General features: G+C 43.7%; 1 protein-coding gene across 2 annotated transcripts; it reads right to left on the minus strand.

Moving 5' to 3' along the window:
- Positions 1 to 921: 921 nt before the first annotated feature.
- On the minus strand, positions 922 to 19,406 carry LOC147888716 (lanC-like protein GCL1). 2 transcript variants are annotated; one of them, XM_087392925.1, is made up of 6 exons: positions 19,099 to 19,406; positions 2,758 to 3,002; positions 2,561 to 2,672; positions 2,258 to 2,407; positions 1,789 to 2,103; positions 922 to 1,692 (listed from the first exon to the last, which is right to left on the minus strand). In XM_087392925.1, exons 1-6 carry the CDS (start codon positions 19,378 to 19,380, stop codon positions 1,351 to 1,353), a joined length of 1,446 nt encoding a protein of 481 aa, XP_087249051.1. In that variant the 5' UTR covers positions 19,381 to 19,406; the 3' UTR covers positions 922 to 1,350. The 2 variants fall into 2 exon arrangements, with proteins under 2 accessions (XP_087249051.1, XP_087249052.1); XM_087392926.1 differs by having other exon boundaries at positions 923 to 1,692; positions 2,821 to 3,002.
- Positions 19,407 to 26,732: the final 7,326 nt, after the last annotated feature.

A 26,732-nucleotide genomic window follows, 5' to 3' on the forward strand; every position in this document is an offset into this window, starting at 1 on the left:
GGATGCACAATATGCACTCATGTTTAGGACAAGGCAAGACCTGCACCTCCGATTCAAAGACCTACTAACGAGGCAGGACATGCAGCTTTAGTTCATGGACGAGCAAAACAAGCACCTTTAGTTCAAGGATGGACAAAACATGCAGCTTTGATCCAAGGGCATACATATGAGACAATACTATCACATTCATCCCAAAGCATCAAATGGATGATGTGACTCTGGCACAAGATAAAGTACAAGCCTTGAGTGCATGGCAAGTATAGATAATAGAAAAAGAGTGCTAACCCCTTTTTGAGAAAAAGCGCCGTCCCTCCACAAGAAAAGAACAGAGAGAAGCCAAAGAGAAAGAGGAGAAAGAAGATTAAGAAGTGGAAGAAGAGAAAGATGAACTCAATGAAAACCTGAATATCCATCTTAATGAGACGATCACAAAGGATTATGTCAGATATATTTAGGGATGAAATTCATGTCCTGTGGGTGTCTTTGATGTGGGGAGGACAGGCATCTTCACCAATAACAAGAATCTCGATATATCATATGCTAGGTAAATATTTGAGGCTTTGTTGGATGCAAAGAAACCCGTAGTGTCCAACATAGTGCTACGTCTCCAATGACTTTTTCTCCAAATAAAGAGAGCTTTGTGAATGCAGTCATGTTTGCAGAGCCGAAATATTTTAAGCTCATGTTCACTAAAGTCTTTGGATAAAATTTTCGAAGATCCGAAAAGAAAACTGTACATAGACAGATCCCTAGAGGGATAGAAAGGACGTAAAGAGAAATTGCTGATGCAGAGCAAATTTAAGCCAATTGATGGTCAACACTTTGTCTATGCTTATAATTATATCGCTATGAGAAGAATTACTTCACATATTTTTTCAGAGATATCTTAATTCCACTTTCACGTTACAACTATATGTAAATTAATCATGAAACCAAATAGCGAGACCTGGAGCCAGCATATAATGGATATGGACAGGACGTCTGAATGTTACATGTAAGAATGTTGAATCTCAATTGCGAACGCTCATACCTGGGGCCTTTTCTTGGTGAGAATGTTGCATCTCAAAACTAGGGTGTAACCAAGCATAACTACGTCCTAGATCTGGACACATCCTACATATCAACAGCTAAGACAGTTATAAGCTGAGACTGAATTGAAACAAAACTACCTATGGAAGGTGACACGTGCAAAAAGGGTAGGTAAAGTGTCAAGCCACGTTATTTTGGAGAATTCGCCTTGCATGCACTGCCTTAGCTTTATAGCCTATTCTTTCCCTACATCTCAAACTTAACCTTGAGCCACGATCTGAAAAGACAGTTCATGCAAATGCAGTAGAAATCTCATTGTCTCTAAAGCTCGTAACCCGGGAACCTAGCATCGTCAGGTCTTGACATATCCAACCAAAGGCAGGCAACGCCTCCCAAGCCTTCAAAAAGCGAATATGGCCGATCACCTCCATGCATTTGGCCAGATGATATCAAGTTTAGCCCATGTTCATAGAGAAAGTTGGAGAAGGATTGTGCTCGGTGTAAGTGGCGCTTCTCACCAGTAAGCCTGTGCAGGGACAAAAAAGTGTACGTGTTTCCACTTACACCATGACAGAGACCAACTTTACGGAGTAATCCTCGTTTCCATACTACCTCCCCTGCATCCACTGCAGCTTCCCTGAATTCCGCATCTAAAGGGAACACCTAACAAGCAGAAAAACGGACACTGATGAGCTAGTCCCTATTTACAAATAACAAGCAGCAGTTGATGCATAAAGGGATTGGAGGTCGTTCAAATACCTGTGCTGCTTTACAAAGAGTCATTCCAACACCAGCAGCCCCATGACACCACTGAACAAGTCTGTCTTTTGTATTTCCCTCACTGGAGGGATAATTTCCTGAATGGAGGCGGTTTGCTATCATATAACGAAGTGTTCCCTTCACATCTTCTGCATCATTTCCAGTTAGTGGAAAATGCATTAACACATGCATAATTCCTGCCAAGCCATGTGCAGCACCCCAGTATCTTGTGTCATGCCATTGATACATAAGTGGACAAGACCTATGATGTGAACCTGCTCTCCCTGCTGCAAGTATCGCACCTACAATAGGTCCCTGCAATACCTGATTTAGTTAATTTACCGTATTTGCCTGAGTAACAGAACCGATGTAGCAGCAAATCATCCTATATTTCTGCGATCTAACAGATTTCCAGCTCCCCACATAATGATTTTTTTTTAAACGAAACTAGACAGTTATGTTCACTTACAGTCGTACTCCAAGGAATTGTCTCATTTCCGATGTATTTATTTATAAACAAACAAGCCCATAAGAAACCTGCTCTGCCATAGAGCAGCTCATAGGGCAGACCAAAGCCACCTTCTGATGGACCCGCCACAAGTGCCCTCTCATTTGCAATCTGTCCATAATCACAGGAAATGTGAAGCCTCCCAAAGAGATTAGGAGCACAGATGGTCTCACCTTATCCCACATCCCCATATGAAAGATTACAAATGCTCACTTCTACTACAAACAACTGACAATACCTGCACTGCAAAGAGCTACACCATACCTCGTTGAACAGTTGCAAATAATACCGCATCCTCTGTTTATCTCCTGCATATTTAGCAGCTGCAGCTCCTAATGCATATATACCAGCTTGTCCGCATATAAATGTCACATATCTGTAGCAACAGCATCTGTTCAAAAAATGTCTACCAATTTTGCCAACTTTTGCACCAGGAGAAAACCTGGAGTCTCCCAACAGACCTTGAGTAAGCAAGTAAAATCTGCCCACATTTAATCAAAAGTGAGATACAGATGGTAACTGACTGCTTCATAGACAGAGCAGCAGCAGCACAGCTCTCTGTTATTTCCAGGCACAGTGCTAAGTCCTCCATGCTTCCTGAAATCTCGTAACACTTCAAGCATAAAAATGCAGTCCCAAGCACTCCTGTATACAATATCGGATCCTTCACACGAGCACTGCTTCTAGACCATGTGGCTTGTACAACCTACAGAAATTAGTTAGCAATTAACATCTGCAAACCAAACCAGGCGTCTGCCCATCCCTTATTCAGCAAGTTTTCTACCTTTCCGCATCTGTCTCATTCTTGCTGACTTGCGCTATAGCAGATTATCACAGATAACATGAGCAGGAAAAATAACATTGAATACCGAAAAGGCATACAAAGCTCCAAATTTATTCTAGCAAAGTCGAACCTTCATTGCCAACAAAGAAACAAGCCTTAGATAATCTATGGACAAGACAAGAAACTGCATGTCAAGAAATCAAAGAACAAATTCGAGAGGCATAAATTGCCCTAATTGGTCACATCATATCTGTTGAGGGATTATAGAGATAAGAATTATTTTTTAAAAAAGATTTTAGGCATTAAAATTCTTAAATTTTAGTGATTTTATTTAACATGTATGAGAGATTAAAAACCTTGTTAGGGTTGGTGGGGCTCTAATTTGCACCATTTAGACTTTCCTGCATTTTAAGCCAACTAAATACAAGCCCCCTACACTGTGTACATGATTACGGGACTGTATCATTGCCAGTGGAGGATGAAAAGTTGAGGTGGGCGTGTTCTACAGTAGTATCAGCTACATCCTTGATAGACTTCAATGGCATCACCTTTCTCGCTCTTGATAAAAGTATGAGCACAAATTTTATCCAATCTTTTGATAGGACATCTCACACATCTGCTTCATGGGATCCTGTCGAGCATATCAACTCGTGTATGCAAATGTGTCTGCCTACCTTAGTCTCCCCTGCTTGCATGACTACACCTTGCATTTCCGTTCTACTTTCCTTTTTTCTCAATAACCTTTGAAGATTTATCAATGGTGCTGCTATCATGGCAAAGTCCTTCTGAAAGAGGCCAACAAAACCAGAAAAATGCTTAACTTTGCCAATTGTTTTATGAATTGACCACATTTGTATAGCAAACTGCTTATAATCTTCCTCTCCTTGTTGTCTGTGAGGTGCTATCACAATATTTAACATGGTATCACAGCTTCATGGTTCACTCCATGGCCTGTTTCCCCACTATGCTGGACAGTCCTCATCAAATTTGAAACTATTGGGCTTGATTCTCAAAATTTTAAAAGTCCTCACTCATGATGGGAATACCAACATGAGGTCCACTGCCATTTGTTACTGTGAGGCACCTGCACCAAGAGAAATGCCCGTATCATTCACCTGTTTTGATTGTTATTTCCTTTTAGGTGCCATGTTTCTAGACAATCAAAGCTTATGGAGTGACAATGTTACATTATTCTTCTTCAAACTTCAGAAGTGATGATGTCCCACTTCCCACTCTTCAGAGGAGAGAAAGTGTCAACTGAACTTAATGAAGTTGTGCCTTCGCTAGAACCCATCTAGTTTTTGTCATTTGTCTTGAGGCTGCCTTATCTATTAAGTGTTTCTACACCCGCCAAGCTCTCCCAATGTTGCTACTATCCCATGCTCCTGTTGGATGATGGGAGCAATCAAAGGAAGCTGAAATGCAAGGAGGAGACAACAAGCTGAAGGAACTGAAGTGTACTTGCAAATGGATAATGGGAAAGTACAAAGATGGCCAATATTAAGGCCCAAGTCAGCTAAAATGTCCTGTGTGTACTAGGTGTCCCAATAGGAGGACTACTTGGACTAAGTTGCCTGACCTACCTACAAGGCCAAATCAAGGCTAGTGTCAACAAAGCCCCCTCCATGGTATGGCTGAAGTATCCTACATATATCTCAGGTATACCTGGAAACTACATCATGGTTGCACATATTCGTCCGTAATGGATATAGCAAACTATGATAGTATAGGAAATAGAATCACATAACCAATGGTACGACGTTTAAAGCTTGCCAAAAAGCTTCAAACTTGGGTCGTAGTAGAGCCTTCGCCAATAGATCTAGCGAGTTACTCTTGGTGGGAACATAGGACAACTATATTCTCCAATTGACAGTTGGTCGAACATAATGATAGTGCACCTCGATGTGCTTGTTACACGCATGAAAGACAGGATTACGCAGAACAGCTGATACGTATGTGGAAATCTTGGACATAGCTTATCAGACAAGCTGTCATGTGCACGGATTGGTATCTGACGTGTACTAGGTACACAGGACTAGCTCAGGTTAGCCTGGGGAGGCTTAGAGCTAGGCAGGCTTGATTCTCGGGTTGAGTGGCAAGGGTACGGACTATTTATAGGTCTTCGCTATCCAGGAGATGTCCCCTCCGAGCCACAAGCTGAGCTACTGGCACGAACTCCCAATCAGATCCGAACCAACCTGGTGTCCCATTCCACCAGGTGGCGCTGTGAAGCCCTGGATCTGCCACTGGGCCTTGGGCTACGCTAAGATGTAGGCGCGCATCCGCGACTCAATCCAGGAACAGACCTGGCACCTGGGAACGAAACTTGCTCCCAACTGCACACTGAGAACTGAACCCCCTGGGCCCCTTTTATAGACTCGGGCCCCGAGCGCCAAAAATAGCGAAGACTTATAAATAGTCCATACCCTTGCCACTCAACCCAAGAATCAAGCCTGCCTAGCTCTAAGCCTCCCCAGGCTAACCTGAGCTAGTCCTGTGTACCTAGTACACGTCAGATACCAATCCGTGCACATGACACACAGGAGATATCCCCTCCGAGCCACGAGCTGAGCTGCTGGCACGAACTCCCAATCAGATCCAAACCAGCCTGGTGTCCCATACCACCAGGTGGCGCTGTGAAGCCCTGGATCTGCCACTGGGCCTTGGGCTACGCTAAGATGAAGGCGCGCGTCCGCGACTCAAACCAGGAACAGACCTGGCACCTAGGAACGAACTTGCTCCCAACTGCACACTGAGAACTAAACCCCCTGGGCTCCTTTTATAGACTCGGGCCCCGAGCGCCAAAAATAGCGAAGACCTATAAATAGTCCGTACCCTTGCCACTCAACCCGAGAATCAAGCCTGCCTAGCTCTAAGCCTCCCCAGGCTAACCTGAGCTAGTCCTGTGTACCTAGTAACACGTCAGATACCAATCCGTGCACATGACATACTCCCCCTCCCCTAAGAACTCACTCCTGAGTTCGCTAAAAAACCCGGAAATGTTCTTTGGAGGTTTTGTAATGTCTCCCATGTTGCATCCTCCTCAACACGATCCTTCCACTTGATCTTGTATTCCGTGATAGATCGATTACGAATCTGTCCGTCACGAAATTCAAGAATACACTCAGGTTCGTGAGGAATAAAAGTCAAATCTGTAACTTCTATTATCTCGTGAGGAGAAACAAGTTGATCTTCCGCACCCAAAAGTTCTTTCAGTCTACTGACATGAAAGACTCGATGTACTTTAACATCAGGAGGCAATTCTAGTCGATATGCAACTGGTCCAATTCTTTTAATGACCTTGAATGGGCCACAGTATCTGGGGGATAATTTCGGAACCAAACCAGTACTTAGGCTCTTGGATTCCTTCGGAATTCGCAAATATACCATCGTTCCTTCAGAGAACTCTCTAGGTGAACGATGTCTATTAGCATAAAATCTGTCCCGATCTTGGGCACTTCTAATCAACTCCTTGGCAAACTGCAACATTTTCTGCATGTCTAGCAAGAAGTTCTTAGCAGCATCATTTTGAATTCCTTTTAACCCAACCATAACTGGTGACTTAGGTTGAAACCCGTACATAAGCATAAAAGGACTGTAACCAGTACTAGAATGCTTTGCACTGTTGTAAGCAAATTCTATCATAGGTAGATAATCTTCCCATGAAGACTGTCTCTTAGATACATATGCCCGAAGCATGTCTTCAACCAACTGATTGACCTTCTCTGTACTGCCATCGGATTGTGCATGATCCGAGGAACTCATACTTAGAGTAGTTTCTAACTTCTCAAAAACAAGTGTCCAAAAGTTACTTGTAAACTTGGAGTCCCTGTCACTGACTACGTCAGATGGCAAACCATACAGCTTAAACAAGTGGTCCACAAACTCGTGAGCCAGCTGAACAGCTGAAATAGTTGTTCTAGTAGGTAGGAACCTAGCCATTTTTGTCAACCGGTCAACTATGACCCAAATGGAGTCATGACCCTTGCGCGTACGAGGCAAACTAGTAATAAAATCCATGGAAATACTTTCCCATTTATTACCTGGAATCTATAATGGCTGTAATAAGCCCGTGCTTCTAAGGCGTTCTGCCTTAGTAACTTGACAAACCCGGCAACGTATTACATAGTTCTCAGTAAATGCACGCATCTTTGGCCAATAAAAGGTATGCTTCACAAGAGATAGAGTCCGATGTATACCTGGATGTCCAGCACTAGGAGCATCATGACACTCCCAGAGAATCTTGGATTTAAGGTCCAGAACATCTGGCACATAAATCTTTTCATTCCAGAACAGCAAGCCGTTCTTAATCATCCACTGACCTCCCGCCGCCTGTACCGTAGGTGGCACAATCCCTGAGTCCTGGTCAACCATGGAGCTCCCATCCTGGACTCTCTGCCAATAAGAACTGAAATGACTATCAGTTGCGTATAGCCTTCTCAAGGATTGAAATAGGTCTGAGGATATTTCCGTAAATGACAGAGCATTTACAAACTTAACTCGACTTAAGGCATCCGCCACACTATTCAACGAACCCTTACGATAACGTATTTCAAAATCAAAATCTTGCATTAATTCTGCCCATCTAGCTTTTCGTCCCCTCAATTCAGATCCATCACACACATACTTAATTGACTGATGATCAGTCAATACAAGGAACTTTGAACCATACAAGTAGTGTCTCCAAACCTTAAGGGCATACACTACAGCATAAAGTTCCTTTTCTAGTGTGGGCCAATGATATTGGGTGTCGTCTAGCTTCTTACTCTCGAAAGCTACAGGTCTGCCCTCTTGGAATAGAGCTGCCCCAATCGCATAATCACTCGCATCGGCCTCTAAAACATAAGGCCGGGTAGGATCGGGTAATGCAAGAACGGGTGCTTCCTTGATAGAGAACTTCAAGGTTTCAAAAGCCTTGTTCATTGCATCATTCCAAGGGATCGGCTGGGTAGACCTGCGTCCACGACCTTTCAATATGTTTGTCAGGGGTGCTGTGATTTGTGAATAATCACGCACAGACTTCCGTAGAAATACCGTAAATCCTAGGAAAGAACGAAGTTGTTTCACAGTCTGAGGGATAGGCCATTCTAAAACCTTCTGGATACGATCCAGATCAATGCTAATACCTTCAGAAGAAATCTTGTGTCCTAAGTAAATGATCTCCTTCATAAAGAAGTCACATTTACTCATCTTGGCATAGAGCTTATGCTGTCTTAGAATAACTAAGACAATCCGGAGGTGTCCTATGTGATCCTCAAGCGTTCGACTATATACCAAGATGTCATCTAAGAATACAACAAATTTGCCCAGGAAATCCCTGAACAAATCGTTCATCATCTGCTGAAAAGTAGCAGGAGCATTGGTCAAACCAAAAGGTAATACGAGGAACTCGTAATGACCATACCTAGTTCGGAATGCGGTCCTATCTATGTGTTTAGCATAGATACGGATTTGTTGATAACCCGTCCGCAAATCAATCTTAGTGAAGTACTTCGCTCCGGCCAAACGGTCTATCAAATCATCGGAACGAGGTAGAGGGTATCGATTCTTAATTGTCACTTTATTTAATCGTTTATAATCTATACACATTCTCCAAGAAGAATCTTTCTTCTTTCTTAGGAGGACAGGTGCACCCCAAGGTGATTTACGTGGGCGTATATAGCCCATATTCAGGTAATCCTGTAGCTAGGTAGCTAGCTCATCCTCCTCTACCTGGCTCATCCTATAAGGTGGTACACTAATAGGTTGAGCCCCTGGGACTAAGTCTATGCGATGATCTACTGCCCGTTCTGGAGGTAAACCTTCCGGCAGTTGAGCAGGGAATACATCCTTAAAACTATCTAACAACATTCTCAATTCACAGTGTTCAAACACACTTAAATCATTCTTGTTAATTACAGAAACAACAAATGAAGAAAGCGGAATCAAAACACACTGATAAACATCATAATGAGAAGTGTTTAATATATTCCGAAGCTGCATCGCAGATACAATAGGTCCCTGAGAAGAGGGAATTTTATCACACTGAATACAAAATTGGGTGTCCTGATCTACAAAAGAAAGCGTATGCTCCGTCCATCCAATCTGAATATTGTGGGTTTTAAACCACTCTATTCCGATCAACAAGTCTACATGCTCCAGGTGCATAACATAACACGTGAGAACCCCTATGTAGGCTTGAATCCAGATAGGAAGCGCTTCAACCTTGCGATCCCAAAACTGCTTCCCAGCTGGAAGCTGCACCTCATAGGTGTGATCGCTAGGTATTGTGGACAGCCCCATCTTCTGCACAAATTTGTAATTAACAAAGTTGTGAGAGCTGCCCGGATCAAAGAGAATGTGAACCTGTTGGTCCATAACTTCTCCATAAAGTCAGAAAAGATCATGGGAACCAAACAACGAAGTATTGAAAGTGCAATTACAAGAAAGTGGGCAGGTAATGACATTGACAGAAATACCTGTCATTGAGATTTGGTTCACTCCCTTGGCTTTGGTACCTGTACCCGCCTGGAGCTTCGGTCCAAGCACCAACTTTTGGTTCTTGCGCTTTGGACACTCATTCTTGGTGTGGCCCCGCTCCTCGCAATAGAAGCAACGTCCTTCTTTCTTGAGCCTCAAAGTACGAAGGAAACGGGCTTTACCATTCTTTGCTTGAGTCAAGTTTTTCTTGGAGGCGTTGTCCGTAGACTTCGTCTCCCCAGTACCAGTCGTAGGCTGAAAGAACTTGCGTTTGTTCTTTCCACTCGTGTCGCAAACTATAGTTGCTTTGGCACCGGCCATGGTATCATCATAAATGCGCGCATAATTCATGGCCTCCTGCAACGTTGTGCATTTGTTGTTCTTTATTTGCAATTTGTATGAATCTGGCAAACCATCCACGAAGAAACCTAACAGGGTCACTGGATCCATCTTTGTGGCCTTGGTTTGCAGATCCTGAAATCTTTGAAGATAAACTTCAAAGGACAAGTTTAGCTTTGACATATCGAGGGCTTTAAGCTTGCCAACGATATCATCATCGTCCTCCTTCTTCAGGAACTCCTTCCTGAAGACCCCTTCGAAATCTATCCATGTATCTGGCTTAGGCTGGAGTTCCTTCCACCATAGCAACGCTTTACCTGACATGAAACCCGCTGCAAGATGAATTTTCTTCTCATCTGGGTATGGGTGGAACTGATAGTGTACCTGCCACTTGTGTAACCAAATGTCAACTACCTCCTTCGTTCGAGACTTTTGATCTCCCGGGAAAGGGTCTGGAGTTATATTCGGGCCTAGCACTGAAGCCATGGCATCCACATGCGTGAGTGCCTGCACACTGCTAGCAAGAAGACTGAGAGTCGCTTGAATCCCTTGGAGTTGCTGTGTCAACCCCGTTTGATTTACATTAACCTGCTCGAATTTTCCATCCAGAGCAGTGGTAAATTCACTGAAGGCCTTTTTTGTAATCAGGTCATCATAAAGACCCTGATCCTCCTCTCCCACAGGAGTGTAATCCAAATCCTGCTCTCCCATGGTGAACTCGGGATTTGCAGGATCAGACATAACTGAAATCTGATTTGAATATAGACTGAGAGAAATAACTGACTGGATCGAAGCGAAAAGGAGAATGGAGCAGAGGGAAACCGTCCCAAAAGATGCTGACGGAAGGAGATGCTGAAAACTGGCGAACCAGAGGCGCAACAATCCCGGAGTCTGGCTGAACTCGATGCTGGATGCAGCGTTCGGAATCCTGTAGCTAACCGGAATCCTGCTGACCGTACATTTGACGCAGCAGTACGGATGGCTGACGTGGCTGTACGACTGCTGACGCGATCCGTACGGCTGCTGATGCAGGCCGTGCAGCGGCTGACGCAGGCCGTACGGCGGCTGATGACGCAGGTGTACGGACGGCTGGCACAGGCTATCCCGCCACTCGATGGCGCAGTGAGGCTGTTTGCAAGTCTATGGCTGGGCTGGAACCCTGCCCATCTATATAGGGAACAGGGCAGCCTAATTAGGAAGCCCTGCTTCCAAAAAAGGCTCACCCTCCCAGCTTTGGAGGGTGATGCTTTTTCGAAAAAAGCGACCCTCTTCGCAGGGTGGTCGCACCCTGTTCCTGCACAATGCGCCTCTCCCAGCCCTGACCAAAAATCCGTACCAGCCATGGCGTCCAATCACCGCCTCCCCCGCAGCCCTTGTCGGTCCCTTCGCCTCTCTTTCCTTCTTCTCTGCTCTCTCCCTTCTACGTTCCCCTTTCTCTCAGCACCCTTCAGGAATTTCGAAACTCTCTCCTTCTTCCTCCTACCTTTTCCTACATCCTGAACACCCCCGCTAACCCAAGAACCCAGCAGAATTCTCAGCAGCAAATTTCGAATTTTAGGGCATACTTGGAGAAAAAATTCGTCAAAAATTCTCGCATCAGAAGTTCCTACCTCAGGAGCTAGCTCTGATACCAACTGACACATCCCCGCACTCCTGAAACCTCTGATCTGCAAAACAAACACACACCACGTGAGAAACTGAGCAGGCTGCTCACCACCCAACCATGACAGCTATGGGATGCGATCCCGAATCAAGAGATGTCCCCTCCGAGCCACGAGCTGAGCTACTGGCACGAACTCCCAATCAGATCCAAACCAGCCTGGTGTCCCATACCACCAGGTGGCGCTATGAAGCCCTGGATCTGCCACTGGGCCTTGGGCTACGCTAAGATGCAGGCGCGCGTCCGCGACTCAATCCAGGAACAGACCTGGCACCTGGGAACGAAACTTGCTCCCAACTGCACACTGAGAACTGAACCCCCTGGGCCCCTTTTATAGACTCGGGCCCCGAGCGCCAAAAATAGCGAAGACCTATAAATAGTCCGTACCCTTGCCACTCAACCCGAAAATCAAGCCTGCCTAGCTCTAAGCCTCCCTAGGCTAACCTGAGCTAGTCCTGTGTACCTAGTACACGTCAGATGCCAATCCGTGCACATGACACAAGCACAGGCTTGATGTCATCAAGGAAGGTGATTATGTCTTGCTATGTTTTCAGAAAGCAAGGCTGAAAAGTACACGGGGTCGTACTCAGCTGTTCCCTAAGCTAAGTATGAGGTACTATGGGCCTTTCAAGGTAACTCAAAAGATTAATGATGTAGCATTTCGCTTGCAATTACTTGATCATTGGAAGATTCACAATGCTTTTCATGTGAGTCTCCTTAAGCCTTTTCAAGGTGATGTGCCTACGGATTTGCCTTTGGAGATTCAGCCAGATAGACAAGCAAATTTGCAACACACCACAAATCACAGGGGAGCTAGAGCGCTCCTACTCAGAAACAAAGACATCGATTGGTCCCAAACGTTGGCGCCCCTTGTAGGATTTATTTAACATTCATTTGAAGCCAAGAGGCTGAGTACAAAGGTCTCTGAGAAGCTGCTCCACAAATTGAAGCCAAGAGGCTGAGTACAAAGGTCTCTAAGAAGCTACTCCACAAACCAACGCCCTAAGACTTCCTGTCCAGCCCACCATGTAATTTCCTGCTCAACTTCAAACGGTGAACGGCATCCAATCCCTAGGCAATCCTGTATCCTCAGCAAACAAAAGCATGCAACAGAGACCCCAATAGCATCCACTGTCTGAACCACTCCTGCAATCACACATCCAAGTGCCCAACCAGCCAAACACAGCTAAACAACTGCAAGACAAAGCCCTCAACAGCTGAACTCTCGTGCAATCAAACAACCAAACACTTCCCAGCGGATTGCCACACTCTATAGCCTCCCTGGTTACTGCTCAACAGCATAAATCAACCCTTCTTCGCGAGGAAAGAAACCCAAACGTAATAACTAGCCAACAACCAACCTAGGAACAGCAAAAGCAAGCAAAGACAAGCCTTCTTGTACCTGGAATCCATAGAAGAAAGGTCACCCTGGCTAGAAAACCAAGATCCTGCGGAGATAAGCTAATTCTACTCTGGCACAGCCCCAAGAGCAGCTTAGAAGCAAACACCCATACTTGGAAAGTTGCCAAATTCAGCTAGCACAGCCCAAAAGCTACCAGAATCAAATCGCAATCTTCCTCAACAGCTTGGACAGCCCAAAAACTAAATCGCTATTTCCCTGCACAGCCTGGACAGCCCAGAAATAAAATTGCAATTTTCTTGTGCAGCCAGGACACTCCTGAAAACAAATCACAATTCCTATAGCAGTTCGGAAATACCTGAAAACCGTACTAGAACAGGACGCACTCACCTGGCACAGCTCGGAGGACCTGGAAACCCGATCGCAATTCACAACAGACACCCTTGGCAAAAATCGCAATCTGCAACAAGCCCTGGATCTCGTGTGTTTTCCTCTGGCACATCTTAGATGTGCTGGTACAGGCTCTGACTGGTGACGTTTTCCCCTGGCATGGTCTTAAAGCTCTTGGGAATCTGCAATTTTTGCTCTAGCAGCTCCGGGCAGGCTCTGGCAAGTCACAACTGATGATCTGGCTCCTTCTGAAACTGATTTGGCTAACTGAACCCAAAATAAGAGCTCTGGGCTCCTTTTGTAGTCTTGTGCTAAAAATAGCAGTTTTTAATTGCACCACTCTTTTGACCCCCTGTTGTACACTTTGCCCCTAGGAATTAATTGCCTAGTAACTGAGTGCACATTCACTATTTCCAAGGGCCTACTAGGAAAATTTAATTCCCCAAGTCCCGTCCCATGGCCAGATCCTCACGTCCTAGAGGCTCAAGGCAGTCACGCGCCAATTACGAGAGTTGCAAATCAAAAGTATCATAATTTCACGTCCTCATGACAGACCCCCCCCCTTGAAAGAAGGCAAACGTCCTCGATTGCCTGCAAACCAAAACAAAGTAGCAATGGAAAAATCAAAAGCAAATGAAATAACAAAGCTGAAATAGAAAAGATAACCAAATAACCAAATCTGAAAGACAACCAACAATGCCATCAACAGATCAACCAAGTCTGAAATGGGAGCGACCCAACAGACCAACCAAACCTGAAAGGACAGCGTACCAATGCCACCAACAAGTCAACCAACAATGAATATGTATCCGTAGAGTCATGGTAACAAATACATAATACATTGCGTATAAGATGCATCAAAACCAAGTGGCTAGCACACCAATCATAGAGGCCGTCATGACGAAGATACTGTCAACAACCAGTATCTCGGGTGAAACAAAATGCAACACCAAGTGTCCTCTATGATACATGAGCGGGTCTGTACAATAAGAATGGAAGCGCTAACTTCCCCCCTGTGCATCAGGTAATGCTACAGACACCCGGCGCTTTGTTGAACCTGAATGAGTACCACGCAAAGTGGGCTCCAACTGAAAAGCCTCAAGATAAAGCTGTAATACCTGAGGAGTATCTGCCAACTCGTCCTCCTCCATCCACTTCGCATGCAATGATGAATAGTTACAAAACTTCACCAAATAGCGTCGGACAACTTTACCTTTTACCTTCCTTTCCCGATGTGCTAGGATCTGCTCGGGTACGAGGATCTCATCCAAGTCCTCCACTTGTATTTGCGTGGATCCTACTACCCTTTACGTTGTTGAGGCTGGTTTCAACAGCCAAAGCACTATGGCTGTCAATGAAGATCTTGGTAAAAGATGCCTGGCTGACATCAAGATCTACAAGTGACTTGTGAAGCCAAACACACTTTATGTGGTATCTGAAATGACACATCCAACAACTATGTGCACTTCCGAACAGCTTGTTTGTCATATGCATCAAGGTGATATGTCCCTTTAAAAAGTGTGCCAGTAAGTACCATATAGTTGTCATTTCGGTTATCATACACAAAACAATGATAACCATTAAAAATAACCCAAAAGCCATTTGTAGAGATGGCTGAGATAGAAACCCAAGTTCTTTTTTTAACCTGGAACATATAACACTTTCAATAGAATCATTGCATCCCCTCACGGAGGTGACCTCAATCTGTACGATTGAGCGGAGATCCAATTAGAGGTAAAATTGCACACATTCACGTTATTAGATATACCTAGATGAGTCTAGGAACATGCCCAAACTCATCCTCTGAAAACACAACATAGTGCACACTGCAGTTTCAATCTCACGGGGCATTATTTGCACAAGTCTCAATGCCCCGTCTGGAGCATCAATCAAGGACTGAATAATGAGGCAACTACAAGTCCAATGATAGCAGATCTCACATAGAGATTTGCAAGAGGCAATGTAACTTGAAGCACCACCATCAAAATATCAGGCTGAACGTAGAATTTGAAATTGACCAGGCTGATGCGTGCATCTCCGGATTGTAGTGGTAGGCCACAACAAACGCCCATAGTAGCGTGTAGTGGTTGTGGTGGCAGCAGGTGCCTATGCCGGAGAGACAGGTCTAGCCTCTGATCCAGATATAATACCCTAGAAATTCTTGGATACCAATAGGTGGCACACCAAGTACAAACACATTGGGATGGTTGTATGAAACAAGTCCTTGTGGACCATCACAAATAAAAATCCCAAAAAAGAAAGTGGCTGCTCAAACTCTAAGCAAATGCAAAAGTGTGTGCCCAAAGACTACCCTACAAAGACTACCTACAAAAATCTATGTCTGTCCGAGAACTCTCAGGCCCAGCCTCAAGTTGAAAGGCAAATGTGTGCCCAAATGTACTAGGAAGTGAAATGCCAATGCCTTGGGTCCAATGTATGACAAGAGTTCCAAGAGCCTCAACTGTGACCCCAAATTTGGGAAAAGAGGGTGAATCTGTCCAAGCAATAATTTGTACCAAATGTGCAGGAAATTAGGAAAAAGCACAAATTTCATTAAAAAGCCCCAAATTTTTTGTGAATATCTAAGTTAAAAGGAGGGCAAATGCTCCCAATGCCAAATTTCACCGCAAGAGACTGCAAACGTACCAAAAGCCCCAAATTTCGGAGGGAAATTGCACCAAAATGAGAGCAAATATGAAAAATCCCCACATTCTCAGCTGTACCAGACAAAACTACTGCAGATCTGCAAATTTGAGCCAAAAGGAAGTAAATCCCAGCCAAATGCTACTGCGGCTTGTTGAAAAAGATGGAGAAGGGCTCAAACGACATCTGAGCAAAAGATGTCAAATCACAGCTAGAAAACAGCAGAAAAACGATGCACAGTCATCATACGGATTTCTGACAGTTTTCCACAGGCATCCAGATAGTCCTGTAGACGTCCATACTAAGTTTGACCAAAAAAAAATTTGCCAGATGCTGCGCCCTGATATTTCACCTGTCTTGGAGCATGGCGTGAAAACGATGTCAAAATCACCTGCAGAAAGGCCAAGGTGCAAAAACGAGCTGCATTCGTAGCTCGGTGTTGGACAGGGAGCTGAGCTGAAAGTGAGAATGAGGGTAAGGCAAGTAGGAGCAAGAGAACCTTCTCAGATACCACTGTTGGATGCAACGAGCAATGGAGGGAAGCTGGAATGCAAGGAGGAGACAACAAGGACCTGATGTATAATGTGAAAGTACAAGAGATGGCGAATGTACAGGTGTCCCAATAGGACTAGTGTCCTAACTAGCCTACAAGGCCTTTCCAAGGCAAGTGCCAACAGCTCCTTTTCTCACACAAGCCGCACTGTCAGTGTCCAACTGACCCACAATTAAACCTTGCCAGCCAAAGGCAGAAAATCAGTGTCTAACCTAGAGAAGGCTGATGATAAGGATACAAATATATTGGTGGTGCTACAAGAGAAGCACATCAGCCATAAGATGAACGTGACAATAACGAGGGATGGTAACCAGCTATAAGGAGTAGGAGGGTGAAGTGAGCGAAAAAGAATGGGTCAACTCGCCATAGGAGCTTGTGTTCAACAGCAAGCTAAATACATCGTGTTGCAATAAGAGGATGGAAGGACTTGCATCACAATGATAAGAACATGGATATCAAGAAGGCAAAGGATGGCTCATCCTCATAACGTGGCTGAGGTCAAGCTAACCTATCTTGTATCCTAAACTTGGGACAATTAGGATATGTAGTACCCTTGGTACATTTAGGGCAGGCTTAGATTAGACACATAAGACACCCTATACCCCTATAAGTGTGACCTTAGGCTCATTTGGGTATGCATGTGGGCACTCATAGGGTTTATACCCCACAAGTATCTAAATAGACTAAGCCTTGGGAGTGAGCCTTGGGTGTGCCAGGCAATAATGCTTGGTTTACAAGAGAACAAGATTACATAGTTTAAACTTTTAAGATCGACGTAAAACCATCAATCTTTCTCAGTGAATTCTAGCATACCTTGAATGCTCACATGCACATTAGATAGTACACATTAAGCACTAGTTTGGGTTGAATCTTGGAAGCAGAGTTTGAGTTATGGCCCTAACAAGCCTCACATGCATTAGATAGTACACATTAAGCACTAGTTTGCGTTGAATCTTGGAAGCATAGTTTGAGTTATGGCCCTAGCAAGCCTAGGATACATAAATGTACTATATACCTAGATGAATCCAGGAACATTCCCAAACTCATTCTCTAGAAACACAACATAGTGCAATTTCAATCTCAAGATAGTCACTCATAAGGTTGAAAACCATAAACTCCATCACGCATAGCTAGGACTAGCTACTATTTGTGTAAGCGATTGTATGCATAGGTAGAAGAGTCATGGGGCAAATTTTTTAAAAGAAATGTGAAATAGATTAAAATATTAAAATTTTTTTCTGATTTATTTATGTTAAAATATTTGTTTAGATTATATATATTTACATGAATTAAATTCAAAAAGCTATTTTTAGATTTTTGCAATTACTTAGAAATAGATATTTGCCTACTTTCTCGTTCATTCTTGTTTATTGCATGCATGAGATCTTGCATCTTCTTGCGCCAACCAGCCAGTTCCTCCTACTTCCATCTTGCTTTCCTCCTCCCTCAAGGTGTTCTTATTGTACAAAGCTCCTTCAAGACAAATTTCGAAGTTGCTCACAACTACTCCATCCAAAGGCCGTTTCCTTCGCTCTTTGCTTGAATGTGTTCCCTCAAAACCCACTATAATCCTATTTAAAAGCGCCTACTTGTTTTCACTCTCTAAAATGAATGAGAGGCCATCCAGCTGCTGTCCCAAGCCATCGTGGATAGAATTCTGTTTCTCATCTTGATCCTTGTGATTCATCTACCCGCTGCCCCAAGCTATCTTGAACAGGATTCTGTTTTTGAGCTTATCTCCTCATCTAGGCACTATTTTCTTTGGCTGAGTTTTGGAATATATACACAGCAAGGATGGCTGAGTTTTGGCATCTAACACGTGGTTCTACACCATCTTGGGCTTCTCCACGATTAGTTTGGCATATTTGCGTTGCACTTCTTCTAATTTGTTAAAAAGGATGATAGTACTACTCTCCTAGGGCTTTATTGGTTTCGTTTGAAATATTATTAATTCAAAATCAAGCATCATTGGAATATAGAATTATGTCAATAGCTTAGCTCTAACACGAGTGATCCTCTGACAAGCTCGCTTTAGCGCTACTCAAACTAAATCACTTCCACATCTACAGCTAATGAATGAGAAGCAGCTCGCAGCAGTGACCACCAGAAAAAAGAGAGAGTCATTGTTGGAGCGATGAATGGAAGCCACCAATTGCATTAAGAAGACGATGCCAATCAAGACGAGACGGCAGTCTAGTTTGTAGATATCTCCAAAGTACTCGGGTACAAAGGAAGAGGAAGAGCGGAGGAGTCGTGGTGAAGAGACAGGGAGAACGTTGATTAGGGGACCCGATACAAGAAAAGACAACACAGCCCCAATCGTTCCAGAGGGTTAAGAAGATGTTGCAAGAAGAACACGAGGAGGAGCACTACACAGAGGAGATGAGCTTCCAGACCATTATGATGAGGAAACAAAGCTGAACTTTGCGACTCTTCTACGTGATGGATCAGCAGCAGCGTAGACATGTTCGAAGAATAGTATAGCTTCAAGCAAATGATGGGTGAGTGTATAGAGACAGATTTTGGGCTATCCTCTTGAAGGTTCAGAGTTTCCATCTTTCAGTTCTTGCAGCTGGTCATCCACACGCCTTGTAAAACACTCAAATCAACGTACCTCGTTTTTCAAGTCAGTCGCAGCGGAGAGGAAATTCTGAGAGTATGAGAATCGGCGTTTGCGAGAAGAGGCTGCCGGGTTGGGTGTGATGCTGGGAAACTGGGAAGACGAGCGATGGGTGGTTTCGTCATCGCTGCTATGGTAGTCAATGAGATTGTTGTCGAAGCAACGATCGGACATAGCTGGAGAAGGAAGAGGCGAGCTACGACGGAGAAAGAGTGAGAGAAGACGAGGCTGTTTTGTGAGATGGGTCGAGGAGCTCAAGCCACGGAAAGTGCTCATCCAGAAAGAGAGAGAAAATCGTTGCACCTCATCCAGAAAGAGATGGCCATCGCATGTGCCAAATTCCAATGCCAAAGTTAACAAGTATTCTTCCTATTTTGGCACGCTTCACACATGTGAGGGTCGCTTGAGAGTCTGCTGCTCCATCTCGCCTCCAAAAGGTAGATGTTTCGTCCCATGCCGCCATAAAATTTTAATTTCATCATCACAGACTGCACCAAAATCATTGGTTTGTATTGGCTGGACTCTTCACCTTGTCAGACTTTGCATCTTGGGACAGAGGTGTGGGGGGTACCCCTCTCCACCCCCCAGACCCTCCTCAGTGGAGGGCTGCACATCTTCTGAGGATGCCTTGCATGAAGGCATGGGGACCAGCCCTTACCTGCCAGACCAGCTTGCGAAGGCAGTCTGTGCAGGGTATGGGGACGGCGTCTTAGAGGCACGACTTCACACCTCGAGAGTCTTCTTAGAGGCTCTTCCCATGCACGGAGGTGCCAACCAATCCGATAGACCAAAGCTGTGAGGGATTCGTATTGCGCACCCTCTTGCACGCCTCACGGATTCTTTGGTGGCCAATTCGATAGACCAAAGCCATGAGGGATCTGTATTGCGTACCCTCTTGCACGCCCCAACTGTCCATGTCAAGCACCTGGGTGTGCACAAGAACAACTTCTTAGTGGGTGGGCGTTTCAACAAGGATAACTCTTTGTTAGCCTCGGAAAAAGGCTATGACCAACAAGGTGCATCTTGGCACGGAAGCAGTTCCCTTTAAACATTACATGTCGACAATAGATCGGCGTCCATAACCACAAAATTGTCGAGTGACGCAATTTTCTTTAGCCATTCTGTGAAGTCAAACTCCTGCACTTCTTTAGCCAATCTGCAAAGTCAAACCCCTACACTTCTTCTCTGCCTTGATTATCCACAAGAGACTGACTTCGAATCTGCCCCATGCCTATGTCTCCACTACAGCCCTTTTCTCTTGGAGTCGCTCCTAACACCAAACTTTCATTCTTCACTCATGTTGCATAGCGCGAGAGGTGAACCTTTTTATGTTTTACATAATCCGAAGAAAAAGATTTGTGAGATACCAATACTTGAACTATAACTCCTTGCCCCAACATCAACATACATAAATATGCAGTGAGCAAATATTTGATCCTCTTCGCCTTTCCTTCCAATACGATTCAAGGCTTCAGTGTCTCTTCCAAATATTTTGCAAGTAGTGTTGAGTGTATGCTATGATACCAATTGCTTGTAGGAATAGATGGTCTGGTGCAAGCTTATTATGCAAATCGTATGCTTTGGCAAGTGCTTCTATTTCTTCACAAAGGAGACATCACATGAACGATGCATGAGAAGCCCAATCAACGCAAATATGGATACTTGTGAGGAATACATTGGCAATGATGGCCAGCCCAATGACAGCCTTGACTCTCTGAAACAAGGAAAATCAACAACTAGGCATAAGTAGGCTACACCCTCGAAAAGCCACACTGCAACCCCAAAGAAAGGGACAGGTTAGTTGATCTTGGGCTCCAAATTGCTAACTCAAATTTCACATCTTCTTTCACGATTGAGTTTGACATCTCATTCATGCATTGACTAGAAAAACTAGCCTGACATTGCACATCTGCTGATGTGACCGTTTGCTGGAAGGAGCATGTTGCAACTTGCTCCGGCAGTTTTTGCAAGTCACAAAGGAACTAACGAATCAGGTCATAGCATTTATGGACTCTTTCAACCTAGCCTAAGTATAGAGTCAGAGATTGAATAAGTATTCAATGCGACCTTGACACCGTTCATGATCAAAAAATATCCACGTAGCAAAACGACTCCAAAAAATACCCAAAACTATTTTCCTTGAGTTTTTTGGTGTAGGGCTTAGGGGGTGCATTGGGGGGGGGGGGTACACAACACCCAGATCCCATCCAAACCAGGAAATGGGCATGTGTGATTACACACCATATAAAACTAACAAGATCTTCATTTATTGCAAGCATGTGAAAATGCCAACCTGGTTTAGGCTGAGAGGAGGCTAAGTGACTTATCACTAGTGTGGGAGCAAAATAGGACATAAAAGTGTCATTTTGATGTTTTGGCAAAAATTTCAAAACTTTCACTCTCTTGAGCTTAAGGTAAACTCATAACACTATCTGTAAAAATTATAAGAACATAAAATTGCATTACAAATTATTACAAAGTGCCCACAAAAGTATAGTAACACAATTTTTACCTAGGTAGGATACCTAATAGGTTTCACAGCAAATCTCGGGCAAATCTCTGGATTATAGTTTTGAGTATCCACAAGTATTCTACATATTAGCATTTTTTGTTGGTATCACGCTCATGACTAGAGTCAATCTATATGTATAATTTAGACCATTGAACGTACCTAAGATATCACATAATCCTTCTATCTTGAAGTTAGCATAAATTTCAACAAAATCAACAATCAGAATAAGGTTTGAATTTGATGTTGTGCATCATATTAGGTTCCCTAAAAACTCATGCTAGTCCATAACATGATATTGAAGACTTATTCAAGGTATAGTTGAGTTTGGAACTTGTTATACACTCATTATACATGTCAAATAACATGCAAAAGATCAAATTTTGCCTAACGATTTAGAAAAAAATTGAGTCCATAAATCATAGTAAGTACAATTATCTAACTCCAAAAGCAATCTAAACATTTGCATAGTTGTTATTATGGGACTATGGTCATTTTATCCAAAAGTTGAGAAGTTTTGGTGACAACTTGACCTTAAAACTTTGAATAAATTCCAAAGTCATAGGTGTGCCATTGGGATCGTGTCTATTAGAATTCCAAGTTCTTTTATGGTAAATAATCAAAACCACAAAATAGAATAATCCATGAAGTGGCTAAGTTAATAGGACATAAAAGTGTCCTAGGACATTTTTCTGTCCTTCTACCAAACTGAAACTAGTGTTATGATTGGCTAGTGAGAGTTTGGATTGCTAGATTCCCAAGGAGAGGATGGGCTGACCACGGCCTTCTTTTGTTGTTTCTAGAAACATATCCTCACCCCCCTTCAGTTGGCGTGTCAGTAGATCTTTGACTCAGGTTCACTCCCTTAGTCCCTGAGCTGTTGTGGTGGATTTGCTTGATTCCAAATGGGAAGGATAGGTCAAACATTTGTCAGTGGAGACCAATTACCTCCCAATTACCCTATTAAACACTGCATACAAGACCTTGTCCAAGGTCTTGATGTTGCAACTATTGCGGCCCCACCTTCGAGATATTATCCATGACACTCAAGCTGGTTTTGTTAGGAGTGTAGTATCGTAGAGAACATCTTCATGTTCTGAGAGGCCAAGGATGAGGATCGGCCTCTTGATATGTATTTTAAGAAGGCTTACCACAGGGTGAAGTGGTCCTTCTTGGAGGGCACTATGCAAAGGAAGGGTTTCTCAGAAACATGGATTAGAGAGGTCTCAACTTTATATATAGGGAGCTCCAGCTAGGTGATCATTGGAGGACATGCGGGAGAGGCTTTCTCAATTTTGCAATCAATTCGACAGGGTTGCCTCCTTCCTCTTCTACTTCGCAATTGAGGCATTGGCCTACTTTCTCCGAATCCAGGCTACGGGCTTTACGATCCACTAGGAGGGGGAGCTTTTGGACTTGTAGTTTGTGGATGACAGAGCCGTGGAGTGCTCTGTTGTGATCCTTGAGGCATTGAGGGGACCCTTGGCCATCTACTATGAGGCCTCTAGAGTGAGTATCCATTGTACCAAATCAATCATTTTTTCCACAAGCACAAAGAAGGTTCAGGAGGTTCGAGATTGGGGGTTGCCTTTGGTGTCTGGTGGATCCACATGGGCAAATAGTGAGATACATAGGCTACCACTTGGGTGTTGAGATCTCCGCAGAGCAACAGATAGCCCTGATTCTAGAGAGTGTTTGGCACAAACTGTATTGGAGCTCCACCAAACTTTCCTTAGCAGGTAGAGCGTTGATTGGTGCTCCTTGCCATGACTGGGTATATAGCCTCCTATTGGTGCTTTCACAGGGGATGCATGGAACAGTTCAAACGCTTGGTTTGCAACTTCCTTTGGGCAGGTTTGGATGGCATGTGGAACACCAAAGCTAGAGTTTCTTGGCAAACAATGATTCTATTGGAGCCATGAGGAGGGCTAGGCATCATTGATCCAGAGATGCAGAGCAGAGCTTCTTTTTTGGGCAAGTTAGTGGTCTGTGGTCTCACCCCTGATGTAGAGACTTGGAAGCTTCTTCTCCATAGGGGTGTCCTCAAGAACACCCCCCATACAGGTAGATAGTGGAAGTAGTCCCATAGATGGATCTTCTTGGAGGCCCCCTCACAAGGAAAGGCTCCCCTCTGGGGACAAGTGTAGTGAACGTTGGCTAGGTGACTTATTTGAGCTAGCTCCATGTGCCACCTAAGCACATAGTGCCACATAGGCATACTATTGTAACCAACATGTGACCCACACTGCCACATCACCAGATGCCACATCATCATTTTCTCTCTCTCTCTTGATCAAAGTTTGGCCATTCTCTAGGAGCCATGACTTTTGATCCAGGTGGAATTTGGAGGAGCTATAAAAAGAAAAAATGATCAGCACATCATGCTCTACATGATTAGCAAATCTGCCTTTTGACTTCTCTAAGGTGAGAATCATTAAATCTCCATCATCAAAGCCACCTCCTGATCCATTGCAACCACCCAGCACATAAAATGAATCAAGATAAAATTCTTTTGCTGCATTTTTACGCTTTGACATGTAGTCTAGATATATACTAGCATAGACATAAAGGAGATAAACTCCATCAAGCCAAGTAAGACATTGCCATATCACCAGTCTAGTTCCCACCGGTGTCAGTCCATTTGGATCTATCATGGATATATACTTACACATCTGACACCACTTCAATACATTTGGCCATTTGACACTTCTTCACATCAGGGATTTGTGAAACTTGGCATTCATCTTCCTTTTGGATTCAGATTGTTGCATTCTTCTTGCACACACATATGCCACCCATGTATTGTGATTTTTATTGACTATTTTTTGGCAGTGGTTCCTAAACATATCCATCAGCCTTGTGTTGGTAAGCTGAAAGGAAAGCAAAGAGTGGACACAAACTCAGAATACTTGCATTACTTGCATTATGGAATGAAGAAGAGTGAGGTCCTTAAGTAGGCACCTCATACATGCTCACTGACATCACTGATGACTTCAGAGCTCCACAATCATCTCCTCAATCTGCTCCTAGATTCTCTCAATCATCCTATGTGGCTCTCCACCACCTAACTGTGCTTGTGGGCACCTAACCGTGCCTCTAGCACTCACACAATTGTATTTCAAGCTTGATCTTTTGTAGACATGCAATTCTTCTCACATGACTTGGTTTTGACTGTTTAGCATAAACCGCCAATGGCAACTCGATCGTAAGACCCGAATGACAGCTATCATACAATGTTCTCATAGGTAGACACTCTCATCGGTACATGGATAAGCCTCTAGAACAGAGCACCAGACCACCTCTAGCATGGAGTTATGCACATCACACAGTTGATGATACACTAGTCATGACTCCGAATGAGATCTATGATGAAAAGAGTACTTAGACCATTAAATCCCATAGGATATGTATTTATTTATGATGCTGACTCCGTCATTGGTATTGAGAGATCAGACATAGATGTATCACATGTTAGCATGGGTCGGCCCACACTTTTTAATCATGCACATTTCTCGGTAAGCCCTCAACACGAGGCACATAGTAAGCCCTCAACATGAGATGCCCCCATCTACATCATCACAACTTGATTCTAGTGATGTACATCCATCACATTCATGCATGGATCCAACTCCATCTATTGCCACGACAGATGAGACACATTCCCAGCCACAGTGCATCCAGCACCTTATATGATTCATTCAAGCATCCATCTCACTGATGCTTTCACATTTGACATGGAGCTTATTACATCCTTAGACATAGATTCCATTAGGAGTATAGATCAGCATATTAGTCTTTCGAGCAATCTAGCATCGGCTCAATCATGACACATTGTACCACTCTTGGGTCCAATGATCACCACCTCTTTCGATCAATAGATCATTCCTCAGCATGAGGACATTTATGCATCAGTGTGGTCCTACCCCAGTGCACCTGACATCATCAGGTTCAGGCATAGTGCAACCTAGGGAATCTTAGTGTTTCAGCATGCACTTATGGCTGTAGTATATGGTCCTTACTTGATGTAGATTAGTGGTTGGATCCAAGACTTCATATCAGTAACTACATCAGCATTAGGCACCTCATATGCCTCAGGGACATGGTACACATTTGTAGTGATATTTCAAGCTTCTAATATGCCGATGGATGTTTAGCCATGCACACATCAGATTACTTTAAGCTCATGACAAGTGAGCATATAGGTTTGGTAGGCCATCATGTCTTGTTAGTTTTAAATGCCTCTTCATTAATAGAGCAAATAAATGCACTTGCACCTTTGGCCCCAACATTTTTCCAGTCCTTGGATCACTCTATCCACATTGATTATGTAGTCTTATTTGACCTTGCATCATGTGATAGAGATTACTCTACTGTAGCATACCTCTGACATTGCTATCAATTCTTTTGGGTTGGTGACACTCTTGTATGTCATAACTTACCGGATTCTTTCTCCATAGCTACATTGACTAGCTTCATGTCTAAATGCCTCTAGTTCTACATAGAAGCTGCACAATCCACAACGACTCATGACATGTTCAACTTTCACATGTTTGGCATGCAACCATACACATTGTTCTTCACTCACGTAGTCATCTTTTGATCAATCAATCTTCGATTACTTCTTGGATTTCCTTCCTCGTCTCTTCAACTATCTTTTGGGCTTTGTTCCCAAAGGCAAAGGATGACCCACAACTTATGAGGGAGACATGAACATCTTGTACAGGATCACATAAGTTGTACTCATTGTAAGGCTTATGCTACATAGTCATTGTGCTCACACATGCACATACTACTCTGATTCTTTCCATTTTTCTTTATCAGTTTTGGATGCTATCATATGCACCAAACGAAATCCACGAAAAGGTCTTGTACACACACCCTCTACTTACCCAGTGCAATTTAAGAGGGGCTATTGAGGATGGTGTAAATTGCACCATACCTTACAGAAATTAGGGACACACCCTAATCCTAACCCTAAGGGTGTCTCATGCATATATTCATGTTTATGTTTAGAATGGAAACTCTCTCACATAAAGAATGGACCTCACAGATCTCTCACTCGAATATGGAGGTTGCCTCACACAAGGAGGGCTTGGTGCCTTGATGCTCTAATACCATG

The sequence above is a fragment of the Dipteris shenzhenensis genome, chromosome 21 (assembly GCF_047967505.1).
Source record: "Dipteris shenzhenensis isolate YYH24624 ecotype China chromosome 21, Dip_SZ_1.0, whole genome shotgun sequence".
Taxonomy (NCBI): domain Eukaryota; kingdom Viridiplantae; phylum Streptophyta; class Polypodiopsida; order Gleicheniales; family Dipteridaceae; genus Dipteris; species Dipteris shenzhenensis.